Below are 21,603 nucleotides of genomic sequence, written 5' to 3'. Positions count from 1 at the left end.
CTCACAGTTTTACTCGGGACGTACCTGTCTAAAACGCATTTTACGATTGCCTTGAACTTTTTCCAAAAACACTCAACATTATCAGTGTCGGAACAGAAATTTTCGTTTTGATCTGTTAGGTAGTCTGGAATCTGCCTTCAATTACTCTTGCTAAACAGATAAACCTTCCTCCCTTTTTTTATATTCCTATTAACTTCCATATTCAGGGATGCTGCAACGGCCTTATGATCACTGATTCCATGTTCTACACATACAGAGTCGAAAAGTTCGGGTCTGTTTGTTATCAGTAGGTCCAAGATGTTATCTCCACGAGTCGGTTCTCTGTTTAATTGCTCGAGGTAATTTTCGGATAGTGCACTCAGTATAATGTCACTCGATGCTCTGTCCCTATCACCTGTGTCGTCGTAACTGCCGTCTGCTTCACGTCTGCTGTGCAGCGAGCTACCTTAATTTAAGTATTAACTGTATTTTTCTTACTTGTCACTTCTTCTTCCGTGTGTATTTGCTTTTAGGAAGCTTTAATTGTCGAGTGCTATTAACAGTTCCATAGATGTCGTGTTTGTTTTGAATACAGTCAGAGAGAGTCCCTTTAGTCAACCATAGTGCCAGTAGTGCTAGTGTTTGTTTTCAATACAGTCCAGAGACAGGTAGTGCTATTTTCATTGTTTTCTACAAGAAGTGCCTAGCAACCACAGTGTAGTGAATAAACAGCCGCCTTTAGTGAATTAGCAGTCTAGTTAAAGGTTGATTAACTCTCTTCAGTAAATTGATTCCTTAGGATGGATCGGATGTGTGACTGCTGTGTACGGACGCAGGAGGAGCTGGCCACTGTTCGCGAACAGCTGAGCGTGTTGATGGCCGCGGTCAGCCGTCTTCAGGCTGCTGCCTCGGAGTGTAGCGGCAGTGGGGAGTCTGGTGCGTCGCGAGGTACACCCCAGGTGTTGCATGCTTCACCCACTGTCCCTGCTGTCGAGACATCTTCGCGTGTACTGGGCGCGGTTGGGCCACCCTCTCCCCAAGGGGAGTGGCGGGTTCAGCGGCGTTCGCGGCGCACGAGGCGGAGGGTCAATGTGGAGGCTGGCCGTGGGGCATCGCCCGCTCTGCCTGTGAGTGATCATGTGGCTGCTCCTTCAGCAAGGTCCAAGCAGGCACACGGGGGGAGGGGTTTATTAGTTATTGGGAGCTCCAACGTTAGGCGGGTGATGGAGCCCCTTAGGGAAATAGCGGGAAGGTCGGGGAAGAAGGCCAGTGTTCACTCTGTCTGCTTGCCGAGGGGTCTCATCCGAGACGTGGAGGAGGCTCTGCCGGCGGCGATAGAGAGCACTAGGTGCACCCCACTGCAAATTGTTGCTCATGTCGGCACCAATGACTCCTGCCGTCTGGGTTCAGAGGTCATCCTCAGTTCGTACAGGCGGTTGGCGGAATTGGTTAAGGCGGAAAGCCTCGCTCGTGGGGTGAAATCAGAGCTAACTATTTGTAGTATCGTTCCCAGAACCGATCGCGGTCCTCTGGTTTGGAGCCGAGTGGAAGGCGTAAACCAGAGGCTCAGACGATTCTGCGGAGATCTGGGGTGCAAATTTCTCGACCTCCGCTATTGGATGGAGAAATGTAGGGCCCCTGAATAGGTCAGGCGTGCACTACACGCCGGAAGCGGCTACAAGGGTAGCGGAGTACGTGTGGAGTGCACATGGGGGTTTTTTAGGTTAGAGAATCCCCTCCCTAGGCCCGACAAGACGCCTCCTGAGACGCAGCAAGGTAGGAGTAGGCAAAATGCAACAGGGAATAACAATATTAATGTGCTAATAGTAAACTGCAGGAGCGTCTACAGAAAGGTCCCAGAACTGCTCTCATTAATAAACGGTCACAACACCCATATAGTACTAGGGACAGAAAGTTGGCTGAAACCAGACGTAAATAGTAATGAAATCCTAAACTCAGATTGGAATGTATACCGCAGAGACAGGCTGGACAGTGAAGGGGGAGGCGTGTTTATAGCGATAAGAAGTGCAATAGTATCGAAGGAAATTGACGGAGATCCGAAATGTGAAATGATTTGGGCGAAGGTCACGGTTAAAGCAGGCTCAGACATGGTAATTGGATGTCTCTATAGGCCCCCTGGCCCAGCAGCTGTTGTGGATGAGCACCTGAAGGATAATTTGGAAAATATTTCGAGTAGATTTCCCCACCATGTTATAGTTCTGGGTGGAGATTTTAATTTGCCGGATATAGACTGGGAGACTCAGACGTTCATAACGGGTGGCAGGGACAAAGAATCCAGTGAAATTTTTTTAAGTGCTTTATCTGAAAACTACCTTGAGCAGTTAAACAGAGAACCGACTCGTGGCAATAACATATTAGACCTTCTGGTGACAAACAGACCCGAACTATTTGAAAAAGTTAACGCAGAACAGGGAATCAGCGATCATAAATCGGTTACGGCATCGATGATTTCAGCCGTAAATAGGAATATTAAAAAGGGTCGGAAGATTTTTCTGTTTAGAAAAAGTGACAAAAAGCAGATTTCAGAGTACCTGTTGGCTCAACACAAAAGTTTTGTCTCAAGTACAGATAGTGTTGAGGATCAGTGGACAAAGTTCAAAACCGTCGTACATAATGCGTTAGATGAGTATGTGCCAAGCAAGATCGTAAGAGATGGAAAAGAGCCACCGTGGTACAACAACCGAGTTAGAAAACTGCTGCGGAAGCAAAGGGAACTTCACAGCAAATATAAACATAGCCAAAGCTTTGCAGACAAACAAAAATTACGCGAAGCGAAATGTAGTGTGAGGAGGGCTATGCGAGAGGCGTTCAATGAATTCGAAAGTAAAGTTCTATGTACTGACTTGGCAGAAAATCCTAAGAAATTTTGGTCTTATGTCAAAGCGGTAGGTGGATCAAAACAAAATGTCCCGACACTCTGTGACCAAAATGGTACTGAAACAGAGGATGACAGACTAAAGGCCGAAATACTAAATGTCTTTTTCCAAAATTGTTTCACAGAGGAAGATTGCACTGTAGTTCCTTCTCTAGATTGTCGCACAGATGACAAAATGGTAGATATCGAAATAGACGACAGAGGGATAGAGAATTAATTAAAGTCGCTCAAATGAGGAACACGTATTGTGTTCGAGTATAATGACTTTTCTGGAGACTAGAAATCTACTCTGTAGGAATCAGCATGGGTTTCGAAAAAGACGGTCATGTGAAACCCAGCTCGCGCTATTCGTCCACGAGACTCAGAGGGCCATAGATACGGGTTCACAGGTAGATGCCGTGTTTCTTGACTTCCGCAAGGCGTGCGATACAGTTCCCCACAGTCGTTTAATGAACAAAGTAAGAGCATATGGACTATCAGACCAATTGTGTGATGGGATTGAGGAGTTCCTAGATAACAGGACGCAGCATGTCATTCTCAATGGAGAGAAGTCTTCCGAAGTAAGAGTGATTTCAGGTGTGCCGCAGGGGAGTGTCATAGGACCGTTGCTATTCACAATATACATAAATGACCTTGTGGATGACATCGGAAGTTCATTGAGGCTTTTTGCGGATGATGCTGTGGTGTATCGAGAGGTTGTAACAATGGAAAATTGTAGTGAAGTGCAGGAGGATCTGCAGCGAATTGACGCATGGTGCAGGGAATGGCAATTGAATCTCAATGTAGACAAGTGTAATGTGCTGCGAATACACAGAAAGATAGATCCTTTATCATTTAGCTACAAAATAGCAGGTCAGCAACTGGAAGCAGTTAATACCATAAATTATCTGGGAGTACGCATTAGGAGTGATTTAAAATGGAATGATCATATAATGTTGATCGTCGGTAAAGCAGATGCCAGACTGAGATTCATTGGAAGAATCCTAAGGAAATGCAATCCGAAAACAAAGGAAGTATGTTACAGTACGCTTGTTCGCCCACTGCTTGAATACTGCTCAGCAGTGTGGGATCCGTACCAGATAGGGTTGATAGAAGATATAGAGAAGATCCAACGGAGAGCAGCGCGCTTTGTGACAGGATCATTTAGTAATCGCGAAAGCGTTACGGAGATAACAGATAAACTCCAGTGGAAGACTCTGCAGGAGACGCTCAGTAGCTCGATACGGGCTTTTGTCAAAGTTTCGAGAACATACCTTCACCGAAGAGTCAAGCAGTATATTGCTCCCTCCTACGTATATCTCGCGAAGAGACCATGAGGATAAAATCAGAGGGAGTAGAGTCCACACAGAGGCATACCAACAATCCTTCTTTCCACGAACAATACGAGACTGGAATAGAAGGGAGAACCGATAGAGGTACTCAAGGTACCCTCCGCCACACACCGTCAGGTGGCTTGCGGAGTATGGATGTAGATGTAGATGTAGATGTCCTAAACATCTGAGTGTCCCAGTCTATATCTGGTAAGTTGAAATCTCCACCTAAGACTATAACATGCTGAGAAAATTTATGTGAAATGTATTCCAAATTTTCTCTCAGTTGTTCTGCGACTAATGCTGCTGAGTTGGGAGGTCGGTAAAAGGAGCCAATTATTAACCTAGCTCGGTTGTTGAGTGTAACCTCCACCCATAATAATTCATAGGAACTATCCACTTCTACTTCACTACAGGATAAACTACTACTAACAGCGACGAACACTCCACCACCGGTTGCATGCAATCTATCCTTTCTAAACACTGTCTGTACCTTTGTAAAAATTTCGGCAGAATTTATCTCTGGCTTCAGCCAGCTTTCTGTACCTATAACGATTTCAGCTTCGGTGCTTTCTATCAGCGCTTGAAGTTCCGGTACTTTACCAACGCAGCTTCGACAGTTTACAATTACAATACCGATTGATGCTTGGTCCCCGCATGTCCTGACTTTGCCCCACACCCGTTGAGGCTGTTGCCCTTTCTGTACTTGCCCAAGGCCATCTAACCTAAAAAACCGCCCAGCCCACGCCACACAACCCCTGCTACCCGTGTAGCCGCTTGTTGCGTGTAATGGACTCCTGACCTATCCAGCGGAAACCGAAACCCTACCACCCTATGGCGCAAGTCGAGGAATCTGCAGCCCACACAGTTGCAGAACCGTCTCAGCCTCTGATTCAGATCCTCCACTCGGCTCTGTACCAAAGGTCCGCAGTCAGTTCTGTCGACGATATTGCAGATGGTGAGCTCTGCCTTCATCCCGCTAGCGAGACTGGCAGTCTTCACCAAATCAGATAGCCGCCGGAAGCCAGAGAGGATTTCCTCCGATCCATAGCGACACACATCATTGGTGCCGACATGAGCGACCACCTGCAGATGGGTGCACCCTGTACCCTTCATGGCATCCAGAAGGACCCTATCCACATCTGGAATGACTCCGCCCGGTATGCACACGGAGTGCACATTGGTTTTCTTCCCCTCTCTTGCTGCCATATCCCTAAGGGGCCCCATTACGCGCCTGACGTTGGAGCTCCCAACTAACAGTAAGCCCTCCCTCTGCCACCGCCCGGATCTTGTAGACTGAGGGGCAACCTCTGGAACAGGACAAGCAGCCATGTCAGGGGAAGATCAGTATCAGCCTGAGACAGAGCCTGAAACCGGTTCGTCAGACAAACTGGAGAGGCCTTCCGTTCAGCCCTCCGGAATGTCTTTCGCCCCCTGCCACACCTTGAGACGACCTCCCACCGTACCACAGGTGAGGGATCATCCTCAATGTGGGCAGTAGCACGGGCAACCACAGTCGTAGTCCGATCGGGGGATGCGTGGGTCGAGCTGGCCGTCCCCGACAAAGCCCCATCCGGACCCCCACAATGATGTCCATTTGCAACAGCCTCAAGCTGTGTGACCGAAGCCAACACTGCTTGAAGCTGAGAGCGAAGGGATGTCAACTCAGCCTGCATCCGAACACAGCAGTCGCAGTCCCTGTCCATGCTAAAAACTGTTGTGCAAAGAACGTCTGAACTAATCTACAGAGAGCGCAAACAAATGGACACAAAATTTAAACAGTTATTAAAATACAAGATTGCCTAGTAAATGCAGTAATGCTGCTACTTGCGCACTGCTGACACACTGCTCGGCGGCGGAAGGAGACTACGCGATTTTACACTATTCAGGTACTAAAACGCGATGCTACAACTCTCAAATACTATAATACGCCCGAAATTTATGAATTAAACAATGCAAGTACCAAAAACACGCAACGAAATTAAGAATTAAACTATGTAACAAATGAGTGAGCTAAGAGTATACGACTTGCTGCTGCAGCTGCTTATCCAACGGCGGCAAAAATGCTGATGTTACCTGTAAAAAGAGCAAATTAAGCTTTTTTTTATGTTAGATGGAATATAGTTTCCATGTATGAGAAACAGAAGCACACCTCAGACTGAGCCTTGGGGAACCGCGTATGTGGTATTTCTCCAGCCAGAATAATAGCTCCATAATACATTGGCTTCGTTATTTAGTGCAACTACCTGGGTTCTTTTGGTTAGACATGACATTATCCATTGGTTAGCTGTACCACAAATCCTATAAAACTTTAATTTATTTAGAAGAATATTGTGATTCACGTAGTCAAATGCCTTAGACTGGTTGCAGAAAATTGCAACCGACGTTATTTTGTTGTTTAACGCTTGTTAGATTTGGTGAGTGAACATGTAAATGGCATTCCCAGTAGATCAACTCTTCTGAAATCCAAACTGTGATTTGCTGAAAATATTCTGCTGCTGTAACTAGTATAGAACACATTGGTTTCTCAAAATTTTCGGAAAATGCTGTCAGTAGTGAAACAGGTCGGTAGATATTGACATCTCTCCTACCTCTTTCCTTATAGAGGGGTTTAACGACAGCGTATTGCAGTCTCTTTAGAAAAATGCCTCAAGTTAGTGAGTCCTTGCGTATTTCAGATAAAGCAGGGGTTCTTATATGGGAACAAATCTTTAGCACTTAATTGAAAATACCATCATATCTAGTTGAGCATTTATTTCTGAGAGAATGTATAATTTTCTTAATTTCAGACGGAAAAGTCAGTGATAAATTCGTACAATTGAATATAAACAGAGTTGCTTTTTCACCATACTGTTGTGTTGGTCTCTTGAACTTTTTGTCCTCGTATTTTCCATTATATTTTAGATAAGATTATTAATGTTGTATACTGATTTATTTTCCATACTGGACATAATAGGAAAGAACACTGAGTTTTTTTCTATCAGGTACAGTCATAATGAAACAAAAGTAAAGTAAATAACAAATGTCCACTTGACACACACAAATAAAAAACAAAAACAGTAACTTACAATAGATTTCACGGCGAGCACTACAGTTTCTTCCCCCGGTCGTCCGGCATAATAAATAGCTTATGAACCAACTGGCCCATCTCATAATTTGAGATGTTTTGAATGCTGTTAAGCATATTACATACCAAATTGTCCGGTTGCGTGCATTGTCATCCATCAATGTGACTCCCGGTGCAGTATGTATACCAAATGGACCCACAATGGGTGCAGGAATGTCGTGCAGTTACTTCACACCAGTCATCCTGACACATATTGACACATGGGCTATACTACGACGATAAACGCTTCCACCCGAAAACATGACTGAGCTGCATTGATTAGAGTTGCGATCTACAGTATAGTTAGGGTGTAAACGTTATCCTCGTAGCCTCCACACACAAGTATCAATACATTCAAGAAGGAGACTGATATAGGTCTCGTCAGAAAATTGCTTTTTTTCCAACTGCGGCCAAGCCTACAAATAATAGTTTCGTGTCCATTCTCCCAAACTGATTTAGAAGAAGAGCCTTGAGAGGTCATCTGGCACGTAATCCCTGCTCAAGGAGCCTATTTCGTATCGTTTGTGTTGACACCTGCACTGCTGTAGCTGTTTGGAACTGCCGCCACAGACGTGTAACATTGTTTTAAGGGTTTATGTTTGCAGTTAAACTCAAATGTTGGTCCTGCATTCCTGTTGTTTTCCTTTCGCGATTACTTACGTGACTGTCCTTACCTGATACTGACACTAGAAATTTGTTCCAGATTCAAGAGCGACATCACTTTGACTCACAGCAAGGCTGTCAACCTGTCTCATTCCTTGCTCCATTTTAGTTACTCTATGAAGCCACTGACGACGGTTATTGTTTGTCTAACTATTTTGAAGCAACACATCTCTAGTAATGATACATAGCAGAAGTACTGCAATGTTTGCCGGTGACTCACTTGGCACTTACTGTACATACCGCCCCTCTTGGTATAAACATGGACTCTTTCCGCTAGAACTGCATTACAAACAAACCAATGTATTGACGTCATAATGTATTTCTCCATCACAACCTGCAGTATTAATGTTTCGGCAATATGCAACATTAATTTCGAACACTGTGTTTGCTAACTGTGACTTACCATTTTTGGCACTTCCATTCCGATCACTTGTGATTTAGACTGATCTGTAGCTGGTTGTCCTGTCTCTCGTTTCACTACATTCCATATAGTTCCAAGTCTGTTGCTGAAATTACAGATTTCTGACTCTATGTGCATGTTCCTTGAGTTTTTGATAACATTTCCCTTTCCCGTTCGCTAAATACTTTAATAACTCTACTGATAAATGGTTTTTTCATAGCTGTTAAGGGCCTTTCTTATTAGCTTATGCGGAAATTTAATTTCAAACACGGTATGAATTTACCATGGAATAGATTCAATGATAAAGTTTTGAGCTGGCATTTAGTTCATTTTCAGTTTCATACTAGGTCTTCTCTTTTGAACTATTACAAAAAGCATTTGTCTTCGAATAATTAATTATTCTAACTGATTTCTACTGCAGAATATCAGTATTGTAAGGCAAGTAGCTGTGCATCATGATCAGCCGAGCATTTGTAATTGGCTAAATAGCTACAATCTTGCCCTGAGTTTCACCACAGAGAACATTATGAATTAGGGTTCGACTGTCTTTATCCATCTGTGTTGGAATGTTAAAAATTTTGATCAAATTTTTGTATCGAAATAAGATTTCCGGGTCATTTTTCTTATCAGAATCCCTTAGAAGATCTACATCAACATCACCACAGAGTATTAACTGTTTGCTGCTGTCTTACAGATAGCATAATAAGCAATCCAAATTCTTCATAAACAGTTCCTAATTTCCCACTTGCGGTCTATACATTACAACTGAAAGTAAACAGTATTCAGTTTTATCTAGTGTTTACTTTAAAACCTCACTGCGTTCTGCAATTTCCTGTCACTTCTTCTGTATATTTCCTTTTCTAAGTATATCTATAAATCAATTAAATGTCGTTAAAGTGAGAATTATAAAGGGTTCTGACACATGGATGTATGCAACGAAATTACAACTGCAATGTTATCGCGGGTTGGTAACAGAACCAGATACTTCTCATGCTATATGTACTGTTGCAGCTTCGTGTTACTGCTAGGTAAACGCATGGCAAAAGTTGCCTTCGGTATGTTATTCCCACATTACAAAGCACTTGTTAACTATATTCAGCTGTGTAGTGCAGGTCTAAATGTCTTAACGATATTACTCTGCAGTAGTTAAAATGATGATTTTTCTTTAACCTGTGGAAAACAGTCTACATTGACCAACTATGGAACCGTGCAAACCCTTGTGTGACAGTTCTGCATTGGTTATTTAATGTTCATCAGCTTTTCTGAAGGAAATTTTAAGATCACGATGTAACCATATCCATCATAATACGAGCTGTTTTTTCTAGGCACTGTCTGTGTCCATACAGAATGTTGCTGTGTGGTGTCTTACTTTAACAAAAACAAGTTATGTAATATTGGTTTACGTAATTATAGACCAATCTACTAGCTCTATCGTAGGATTTGTACAGTATATCTCTAATGCTATGTGAACTATGCATAATGGTCAACACGTCTACTTATGTTCTCTGTTGCTCACGTCCGACGTATGATGTAAACTGAAATGTATTGCTATATGTCACAGTGGTAGCATGTTTTATTGTGAGAACATGTAAAGGATATAACAGCTCTTCTAAAGTGTCTGCATACCCCACACATGCTAATAAGGGAGAGCAATCAGGGTATTTTAATTCTGCCCTCTATTTCCTGTGTTTTTAAGCAGGTCAAAATGGGAGTGGAGTCTGACAAACAGAGTCTTTGTCATATGGCCTCTAATACAGCAAACACCCTTGAACTCATAATTTTTGACAAGTACGCCGATGTGGATTACCCCGCATTAGTATTTACAGTACATGTATATTTCTTGTATAGCCTGTTCGCATTCAGATTTTATTTAACTACAGCGAATGTAAAGTAATTTGTAAGCATTGCTTGCACATTGGCAGTTTATAGTTTCCCTTCATGTAATCAGTTTTCATCAAATACATTAGTTTTCGTTTTAATTTCTTGTTTTTTGAATTCAATCTCTTGCATTTCCAGTTTCCTGCATCAACTGCACTTGAAGGAGTAATTTCTTTAATAGGGGCCGGGTTGTCGATACATCATTCCCCGGCCAAATTAATCAATTTTAGCTCAAAATCAACCAGCTTTTTTCGATATCAATGAATTTTGTACCAAAATCAGTCAAGTCTATTTTATGTTGAGATCAGTAGATTTTAAGTCGAATGGAAACGCTGAGCAATAGTAACAGTTGCTAATCGAAGTCATGGAGATGAATGTACACAAGATTTGTGTTCTCATTATAGCCTGGCTGGTTAGGGAAATGGAAATCGAAATCCATATTATATATGAATTCATTTGATTTTATTGCTGTCAGTTGTCGTATTCTGATGGAGGTTACATGTTTTCTTTCTTAAGAATCTAGTACCTTATTAACTGAGCTACAGTTCCCTCATATCTCTACAACCATTTACTAATGATTTTTCTTTTTATTGGAGAGTAGTGACCTAAGAGGAAAGCAGCTAACGTGCACATATCAGCATGTAATTTCGTTATTCGCTCGTCACCCACATCATGATGCGACTCGAAGACATGAGGTTGGAGAATTTACCATGAAGATAACTGTTAAATCCACAATACATTTTCTTACCTACAGCTTTATGCTTACAGGTTCTTACAAACTCTTACCCCATTACCATCACTACTGCTCTGAAAGGATCTTTGACTATAAAGGGCAGCACTCATCTCTTTTTACTTTCCTATACGTTACTAACACAGAATACAGATAAAATGCAGCTGCCAAAGCTTCTAAAATGCTCTACAGATCCAAGATGTATGTAACAGAAGGAAATAATTTTCAGGGAAATTATTTATGTCATTGTTAACTTCTAGCGTAGTTGCACGATGAATGTCAGAACATATCCCAAACCGAATGTTGATAGATCCATCTGTAAACCCTACTGTGGACATATCCTAGCTTGGATCCACTCCCAGACGTTGACCACAGCATGATGTTAAGAGTCTTACTGCCTCCATACGGTATCTTCTAGTTTGTCAATCAAGCGTGGAACTTTTTCTATATCTGTCAGTATTTATAGTTCCGTTCTCTAATTTGTCCTTCCTATGCCTTCTGTTAAAATTCTTCCATACCTTGTGTCACTGCGTGAGTACAGACTGCGCCTTTCACTAAATACATTTCCTCTTCTAAATTCTACCGTTCATAACGTCCTTACTGTATTAAATACCTATAACTCTTTGCACCGCAAACCCAGAAGTAACTAGCCAGACTTCGTTAAAACCATTGAGGTAATTCAACTGATGCATTCTTTCTGCCGCCTACTCATAAATCACATTTCAGTGGGCAAGTTTTTAAAGTGAGCACTTTAAATAGCTTGTCTTCAGAGTAACATAAAGTATGCGAATTGCCTCCTCCTGTTAGTAAGTGCGTGAGACCATACGAACCATCTCTCCCTCGTCACTGCCAAACATGATAGAAACAGTTTACTTAAATGAAATATTTAACGTCCACAATGCTGACTGGAACATGGTTGATAGTTCTGTGGATATAAAGATTTTCTCATACTTCTTTCGCTATTCTTCTTTGTTTATTTCTTTTGTTGTGCTCAGCTAAGGAATACATTTTAACTTGTTTAGCACATATTTACTCCTTTCATCACAGTATATCTCCTTTCATTCATTGTGCTGCTATTTATGTTCTTCTGTCCATACTTCTGTCCTGCGCTTCTCGGAAAATTTGTATCTTTGGGTAAGGATCCAAAATTTCATTCTGTCTTGAATAATTTCTTTATGGTTGCAAATTTTCGCTTTTTTTTAGTTTCTGTTACCTATTTGTGGCTTTTGATCGATAGATCTAAGTTTAGCAATTTTTTGTGAGTCTATTGTTGTCCATTCTAAACATGTGAACGTAAAACTGTAGTTGGTAATGCTTGACATGACTTTTCTGTAATTTGACTGAGCTCATGTGACTCATGTTCCATCCAGATTCCATTTCAACGATTTGGTCCTAAAATTTTTCTAAGCAGTTTCCTTTCTTGTTTCCCAGTGACCTTTTTATTGTTATATACCAATAATTATCGTGATTTCAGATAAGTAAAGAGCTTCTCTTTCACGCCTGCTTTGTATTGCTGTTATTTTCCCTCGTGTTATATACACTTTTTGATTTATATTTCTATGGCAGTTAGTACCCACTCCGTAGTTGTTAAATCCTTTCGTTGTTAGTCTCCGATTTATCCCTCCGGATTCAACAATATCTCCTAGATAGTGGAATTTGCCTATTTGTTCTTGAGTTTGATTATTTTTGCCAAAATTTGTGACTAAGGTATGACTGTTCAAACATTATTTAGTCCCCTCCGCATAGTGCGTCTTCTCGTATAACCTTTGGAGCTCAGTTCTTGTCACTAATTTAACTCATAATTTTAAATACATATTACTGTATGAATATCGTAATGCAAATATGTCACAGCAGTTACACATGTAAATCACCACATTTATCATTTTCATTCATATAAGTAATACGTTATCTATACGGTTACAGCATTTAATATTTCAAAGTAACATGAAGAACGTTGCAGTAAATTTTGATTTTGACCGTAATTTCCATTACGGGTGTCATTCAGCGTCTACAAATTAAAATTTCATTTTATCAAATTACCAGCGATTCTTGAATTATTCATCAGTTAGATCACATTGGTTGTATTCACCCAAATCACAGAGAATATACGGAAAACTTCTAACTTGTATATATATATATATATATACATGTTCTGTTTCTCAAAGACTTCTCTGTGTCCATCTTCGGTTGTATCTGAACAACATTTCCGAAATTTCACTTGCAAACAAAGATTAATGACGGATTATTTCTCGAAAATTCTGGTTTGCCATGTTTCTTTGTCCGTAATGAAGCCAAGTGTCTTTCATAAATGTATCTTAAAAGTTGCACACACGTAAAAGCTGCTCACAATGAAATCGAAAGTGAAGCAGGCTTTACTGGTTGGCGAAGACCCATCAGATTGCCCTGTCGGAAGCGAAATGCCGATAGTTTCGATGCTCAATGGTCCTGAAAATAAAGCCCTTTTAGTTCTTACGGTATTCCCAGGGGAACAGTTTTGTAATGGGTATTGGCAAACGCTTCCCCATTTCACGTAAAAAGACTACTCCACCTCATTATTTAAATGACTTCCTTTCTACTTAAACGGAGAGGGCCTGTGGGGTGCAGTTAATCTGTATCACTTCAAAGTCACAGGAATTCGCCAGTTGTTCGTGCGTCTCCAACTCTCAATGAACCACACAACTTTTCAGACTTCTGTAGCAGTTCTGATTCTCTTTGAATACAAGCTGCTTTTTACTGAGGTACTTACGCCCTCCAGTAAGAAGTGAAATCTGCTGTTTTAACAAGTCTGACATTCATTACTTCATTATTTTGAAGCATCACTCAATATACACATTCCAAAGCAAGTACTTCCACAAAATTCAAGAAAATTTTCTTACCAAAATCAGTTACATATTGCATGAATATCTTACCTAATTGCTAAAGTCAAATGAGTCGCACACTTGTTGATATTAATAATAATTCCTGTACTATGTTGCCAATACACCGCAGTGATGACTGATGCAACGAAAGTTTTCGAACTATAAGTGAAATGACGATGTCATCTATTTTACCCATCTTTGAAAGGCACCGAAAGGAATCCTAATAAATAGTGGGTATAATTTACAAAAATATACATCTTTGCAACATGACGCCGTCTTGGTCCCTTGAAGTTTTTTTATTGTGATAACCGGATTCGAACAGTAATAGCAAATGACACACGCTGAGTCATCTTCCATTGCAATTACAGTAGTCACAGTTTCTCAGAGAGATCACGCTTTCAGTTAGAAAATACATTTTTACACATGGCTATTAACGGGGCTCTGATGTTGCTTGTACCTCCCTTACATGATTGTAACTGCGGGATTATTAAAGGCAATCTGAAGGACTGACGTGAAGCCTTCCAGTTCGGTGATGCAAGCACTGTATGAAAGACGTATAAAGCACATCTAGATGCTGTTTCTATCGCTTTGTATGGTTAAACACATTTTATGCAGCACTGTATTGGAACACAGCAATTACATACGAACGAAAGATAAATATTTAATTATTGATAGGTATTTGAGTTTTATGCTGAACATCAATGAATGCATTGTCTTTTTGATATTGATCTCTTAAAATTTATTTTCGATATCTACCCTGTCACTGGGTAACCTGATAAATTCACATACCTTGATGACTGGACGTTGACCCAACGCAAACTAACTCCATGAATCTCATTCTTGTTTAGCATCATCTCAGCATGTTCATGCGTCACTAAACATAAAAGACTGACTTTTTTGACGTACATGTGAATACCAATATGAAGAAATAAGGATGTCCGACTCAGTTATTCATTGTTCTGTTATCGATTTTTAGAACGGAAGGTAAAATGTATAAGATACGCGAACGTATAGCCTACCGTTGTCATTTGCTTCCGAGATTAATTTTCGAAGTTACAAATTTGTGTGATGTACAGCAAGAAAAAACCGACTGTTACGGCCTACTTGAGCAGTCATATACAATGCACCATGTGATTGTAGATAAACGTGAAGAATTGAGATTGGTTTTCATTAATTAATTCTGTCAGGCAGAAAACAATGTAGAGATTGTTTCCGTGCTGACCTAGTAAACTTATTAGGGCTAGTGTAACAGTCTGAGGCGCAGATCTCTGGTACGAAAACGACTGATTCGAAAGCTTTTCTTCTTCTTCTTCTCCTCCTCCTGTTCATTTATAATTCAGGGTCTTTACCGGGAGTCTCTCTCCATCCAGACAGTCTATATGCTACTAACATTTTCTGTTACTTTTCCTTCCTTTTTGTTTGGATTATATATAACTAAATACGGGGGTTGGAACTTTAGTAGTGGCTACTATTTATTTACAGCTCTTACAAAATAGGTACGTGTTTCAAGGTTTCACTGACCTTCAAAGTAGTCACGAGCATTGTGTATAACCCGTTACCAGCGATGTGGAAGTCGTACGATACTTGTAGCACCGCGAGTTGTGTTGACAGTTCCTGCGGCGCGGTCTATTGCCCCAAGAATTTGTAACAGTTCTGAAGCGAATGCCGTGAAGCGTTTCCTTCAGTTTAGAAATCGAGTTGAACTCACGAGGGCTTAAGTCAGGCGAGTGCAGTAGGTGGTACAGCATTTAGCAGTCCCATCAGTCAAACAAATCAGTAACAGCTTGCACTGTACGTGCTTGAGCATTGTCCTGCAAAATGATGGTCAAATCCTACAGAAAGTGTCATCACTTCTGTCTCTATGGTGTTCATTTTTGGAACACAGCCTTCGACCACCTCGTCACCTACGCTTCACTTCCTTCAGTTGAGTCGGTACTGCTACCGTTTTTAAGATCGTTCCACATTTGAAAGCAAATTTATTTAATTTTTGATCAACGTCTTAATTATATTCATATACCGTGTCACCTTCTGGATATTTAAAATGTTTAGCTTGTTCCTGGATTTTATTATTCAACGTGTTTTGGATCATACTTCTTGTCTGCACTGAAATTCCATCACTTTCGCTTTATCTACAGAAAATGCTAAGTTGTAATCAGAGGCAATTTGGTAATGCTTATAGAGTCCCATCTGTAGGTCATCTTCATTCTCTGTAATAAGAGTTAGATCAGCTGCATAAAATATTACCTTCAGTATAGTGTCACGATCAAAAAATACCCCTTTTGTGTTCAATATTTTCTATGTACTGGTAACTTTATATATCTCTCTCTCCCTCCCTCCCCCCCCCCCCCCTCTCTCTCTCTCTCTCTCTCTCTCTCTCTCTCTCCTGAGGAGTGTCGGAAAAATACAGCATCCTTGCTGTAATTCTTCGTTGGTCTTCATTGGGTTTGTGACTATATTTCCAAATTTCCCATATTTATAAAGATTTCGGTGTTTGTGTATAGACTATTAACAGCATCCATGTGGTGAAATGGATGACCTTTATCACTTATTTTATTCAAGAGCATTTCTCTGTTAACATTATCAGATGCTTTTTCAGTATTCATAATTGCAAGATGAATTACTCTATTGAATTTTCGTATATCTTCTATTGCTTCTTGCAGTACAAGACATTGTCAAAGATAATCACCCTTTCTAAAATCTGATAATTCATGAGATATTAATATTTGCCCGATGACTTTTGTTTCTTCATTCAGGTATTTACATACAAACTGTAGGCTGAATCCAGGAAGCTTACACCTTAATATTTAGTCGACTTATTTTTATAGCAATTTAAAAAGATAGATATTACTTTACACGATATTACAGTGCCTGTGTTATTCTGATTACGATGCGTGCATGTCAAAGGAACAGGCACTGCTGAAGCCGTTATGAAATACATTAAATGTACTCGAAATTGCAAGTAATGAGAACCATTCGCTGTAGAATGGACTTACGACAATGACGCATCGTTGACGACATATGGAAGTTTCGGAATGGACGTGGGTTGTGCGCTGATAGTCAGACGGTAAGGCGACCCCTCGCGATTTGCGGGAAATCAGGGTTCAAATGCCGGTCCGGCACGAATTTTCACTGTCATTCCATTCCACAGCTTATGGTTGTCATTATTCGCTATTGCGAATACATTTAATGTGTAGATATTACTTTGGCTTGGAAGTCAGCGTTTTGGTACGTTCTTATTTATCTAATATCGATTAAAGACGTGAAGAACCATTACATCAAGTATATCCCTCCATATTTCCACAGTTCCATATTAATATCATCTAAATGCGTGATTTTTCTATTCTTTGTAGCTTTTGGAGTACCCATGAGTTCGCTGTATCGATATTGTCCTGCTCTTTTGTGTCATTTCATTCACGTTATGTCTGAATCAAAGTATCATCATGCAGTTTGTTTCATAATTACCTATCCATTCGTACTCTCCTATATTATTGCTACTTTATAAGCGGTGGTGGTGGTAAGTTCCTATGGGACCAAACTGCTGAGGTCATCGTTCCCTAGGCTTACACACTACTTAATCTAACTTACGCTAATGACAACACCACACACACACACACACACACACTCACACACACACACACACACACGCATATACACACCACACCACACCACACCCACCCTAGGGAGCACTCAAACCTCCGACGGGGGAAGCCGCGCGAACCGTGGCAAGGCGCCTAAGACCGCGTGGTAACACCGTGCGGACATTTTATAAGCGATAATTCCTCTGCCACATAAATCCTGCTCTATGTTACTAACAGAGCAGCCCCATAATTCTGCGTGCGCTTTTCATGTTATGAATTTCTCATTATTTCTTTTCTTTTTGTATTTTGTTTTCGTTTGTAAGACTGTTTAGATTTTTTATGTAGGTCACGAAAGATTCTTAATTTCCCTGAACTGTTGTTTCTATCTCTTCTGTCCAAATCTTTACTCCCCTTCGTTTGCAGTATTTCCTTTTCTTCTCCTGAACCTCATTAGCTGAAAGTGATACTTCTTTTCTTAACTTTTTCCATCTCATTTCCAAGTGTTCTACCGTTTCCAAATTCACTTACGTTTTCATCATTCGAGTATGGTAGAAATTTCGTACGTTGCTATTTTCCAAAAGGTACATCTTAAATACTTCTTCTTCCTTTTCATCCTTAACTGGTTCCTTCGGTTTTCTCCATTTTACGGAAATGTCATTTACTGACATCAATAAGAAGTGGTCTGATCCTACATCCATTCTTCGATAACTGTGGTGTCTCTAAGCTGTTCACGCAGTCCCTCATTTATTATTCTATAATCTATAATTAATCTATATCCTGTTGCTGAGCAGGTAAGTTTCAGTATGTCTTCCTTCCTGAAAAAATACTATTACTAATTTTTTAATGATTGAAGGCAGCAAAATCTCAAAATATTTTGGCCGTTTTCATTACCCGTGTTTTCTCCGAATGTAACACCTATTTTTAGAATTGGTATAATTCCATTCTCATCTCCAATGAGTAAAATATGATATTTATTGTATCCGATTAATATTACTTGTAATTGTTTCTAAAAGCTTCGAGCTTGTCAGTTTTTTCCCTCCTGGGGGTATTATTCTTATGATTCCTGTTGGATCTGTAATTCCTGGTAGTATAGTTCGTTAATTTACACAGTTACAGACGTCTATTTTATTTTCTCATTTTCTACGAATGTAGGTTGCTAATTTTTGTTCGTGTTTTACTCCGCTGTAGATTACAATATATTCATCTACAAGTTTAGTTCTAGATGGTTTCTTCTTAGTTTTTGTAACCGTCGCAAGAACAATTTCCTTTTCTTATAAATGTTTATTTATTCGTTTTCCTTAAGAATAATTCCCCTAATGTTCTAGGTGGCAACTTTCTAAGCTTCATTACATAATTTTCTCGTGTTTCTATTTCTTTCCCATGTCGTAGTCCGGTAATTCATCCTGTTTCGAGGCTACACTGTGACTGCAAGTACGTTTCTTGAGTCAATGAATGGGGTATTGGCCCATCGTAGGTAACACTGTTCATTGTAATGCAATCTCTGAGTTTTACCATCCGCAGCTGGTAACTCATATAAGAGTGTATGGTACAGAATTTCCTCTGCACTTCATGCTATGGTCATATTGCGAATACTCGGCCATCAGAACCTCGTCTGCTTGGCAGGGCTCGACACTGGCAGGTGAAATTGACAGTGGGATGGGAGACGCTGTATAGTCGCCTCACAATCCCATTACTACCCTGCGTCGAAAGTCATAAGCGAAAATCGTCCTTATACCTCTCACGGCGGAATACATGTGCCACTACTATTGATGCTAAATTGTAGGACAGACAACCCAGACGAGCAAATGGTCCCACTACACTTGTTACTACGGGTTGATGCACACCTATATCAGGCGTTTCCCGAAAAGTGAATGGGCAGTGGAGGCCCTTTATCGTAGCCAGAGATTTCACATGATGTCACCCACCCGATTCCTTCTTGTGGAGCCATCTGAAAAGTCTTGTATATGAGACGGCTGTCGAGACTGAAGAGGATCTCCTGGCAATAATCCTCGCTGCCTATGACAGTGTCAAACGACGCCGGGGGGCATTAGAACAACAGACCTCCGTGCGACGATTCCATGATTCCGTGCGACAATTCCATGCTTGTATTGACGCTGAGGCGCCACTCTGAACAGCTGTTTTAAATGTAGCAGCTTGTGGAACTTGTGCAGATAAATGGAATTTATTATTACTGTAACGTAGAATTAGGATTTTCCGTCTCTCTGACTTCGTTAGTGCGCCGTTACTAGTCCGCCAAAAGGGGAATTTTCTAAGGGTATTGTGGAGTATTGGATGTGCATTCTGTACGTCTTGATCAGGGTTCATATCTTGAGACTCTCAGTTTGAGCGTTGTGTGAGGCTAATGCGCAAATTGATAGATTTTCGCTTATACCTTCCAACTCCGTCGTTTCCGGACTAGGATCCGTCACCTCAAATTAATACATTTATCCTTCTCCATCATTCCTGAAAATTTGTAATATCATCAGGGAATCGCACCGTACACCTCTGAAAAAAGTCTACTGGTGTCATCTGAGATGATATTCTTTAAAATCATGCTGAGGAATCTGAAGAATAGGTAACAATAACCAAATATGAAATAAATTGTATGGATAAAACAGTAATTGATCCCATGAATTTAGTTATAAAGGAGTTTTCAATTTTACTGTTTCAGAGGGTGATATTCAACATTGTTAACTTCAGCAAGACCAAGAATCTCTTCCGAGACGGAATGACGCCACTGGTAAAATCAACTAGTCGTCCAAAGTGGTAAGCAATTATCAAATTATTTTGCTGTCTCTAACATAGCAGTATAATTGTATCACTGTTACTGCCTCGAAGAAAAACTGAAGGTACAATCCGAAATCGAACAGAAATAAATGATCTGTTATTTATATTATGCAAAAATCGTAAAGACTATAGGAGGTGGACTATTAGTTGATTCTATTTTTAATTTTAGTTCACAAACCGAATAATTTTTCTGGATTTGACCAGCAAGTTAACAAAGCAAACGATAATATTTAGCAAAGTTAATTTTTATGCATGTTTAATTTCATAAAAAATTTACAACTGCATATCCGACCTTGAAATGATTTGTCCTCTACAATAGGTTTGCTTGTAATGTTACAAGCGGGTCTTCATAAAGATGCTGAGTGTATTACATAACACACGGAAAATCCTCTCTCTTACCGATAGTATTGTTACAGCGCTGATGACTACGTGTTATAACCTGACTGAAAACATTATTCATGTTCAATCCTACCGTTGCTTCCAGCTTGACGGACTTAAACGCAGGTTTCTTCATACTAGATATTCGAAGTGCGATCAGTCTCTTTAAGGTTTTCACTTTCATTTGTCCTTTACGGAACTTATCTCATGTTCTATTTCTTATTTTACTAACCTGTTTCGTTATTCAAAGCTTTACTCTGTAACGTAAGTTTGATTTTAAGACTGCTACTCATTTACCAAAAAATCACTACCTATCTATCTAACACACTAGCTGACATCTTGGGTAAAGGACCATTCTTCCCTCTTTAACACCATTTTTAAGTTAAGAATGTTGATTAATTTACTACCATGGCCGGCCGGAGTGGCCGAGCGGTTCTAGGCGCTACAGTCTGGAACCGCGTGACCACTGCGTTCGCGGGTTCGAATCCTGCCTCGGGCATGGATGTGTGTGTGTTGTCCTTAGGTTAGTTAGGTTTAATTAGTTCTAAGTTCTAGGGGACTGATGACCACAGCAGTTAAGTCCCATACTGCTCACAGCCATTTGAACCCTTTTTTTACTACCATGGAAAAATTTGTCTCGTCATTTTTGACGATACTGAGACTGGAAACATTCACAGTACGAGAGACTAATTGTCAAAGATCGGGAAAGAAAGAAGGAAGGAAGAATGGATGAATGATTGGATGATTGGAGTTTAACGTCCCGTCGACATTGAGGTCATTAGAGACAGAACACAAGCTGGGATTGTGTCAAGGATGGAGAAGAAAATCGGACGTACCCATTCAAAGGAACTTGCGTGGAGCGATTTAGGGAAATTACGGAAAACGTATACCTGGTTGGCCGGACGCAGATTTGAAAGGTCATTCTCGCGAATGCAAGTCCAATGTGCTAGCCATTGAGCCACCTCACGCAGTATCAATGTATTGGCACTAGCTTCCTCGTCTTTTACTTCATCACTTCCTTAAATTTGCCAAATAATGGT

The 21,603-nt window shown here is 40.5% G+C and overlaps 1 protein-coding gene across 1 annotated transcript in view; it reads left to right on the top strand.

The window, feature by feature from the left end:
• LOC126471074 (cytosolic carboxypeptidase 6) overlaps window positions 1-21,603 on the top strand; it is a 1,596,780-nt gene that overhangs the window by 491,635 nt on the left and 1,083,542 nt on the right. Inside the window, exon 3 of the mRNA XM_050099147.1 lies at window positions 20,070-20,164. Within this exon, the coding sequence (XP_049955104.1) occupies window positions 20,070-20,164 (95 nt within the window). The remainder of the gene's footprint in view (window positions 1-20,069; window positions 20,165-21,603) is intronic.

This window comes from Schistocerca serialis, chromosome 3 (assembly GCF_023864345.2).
Source record: "Schistocerca serialis cubense isolate TAMUIC-IGC-003099 chromosome 3, iqSchSeri2.2, whole genome shotgun sequence".
NCBI classification, from domain to species: domain Eukaryota; kingdom Metazoa; phylum Arthropoda; class Insecta; order Orthoptera; family Acrididae; genus Schistocerca; species Schistocerca serialis.
Note: the sequence above shows the minus strand (reverse complement) of the source record. Positions and strands in the feature narration are given on the sequence as shown.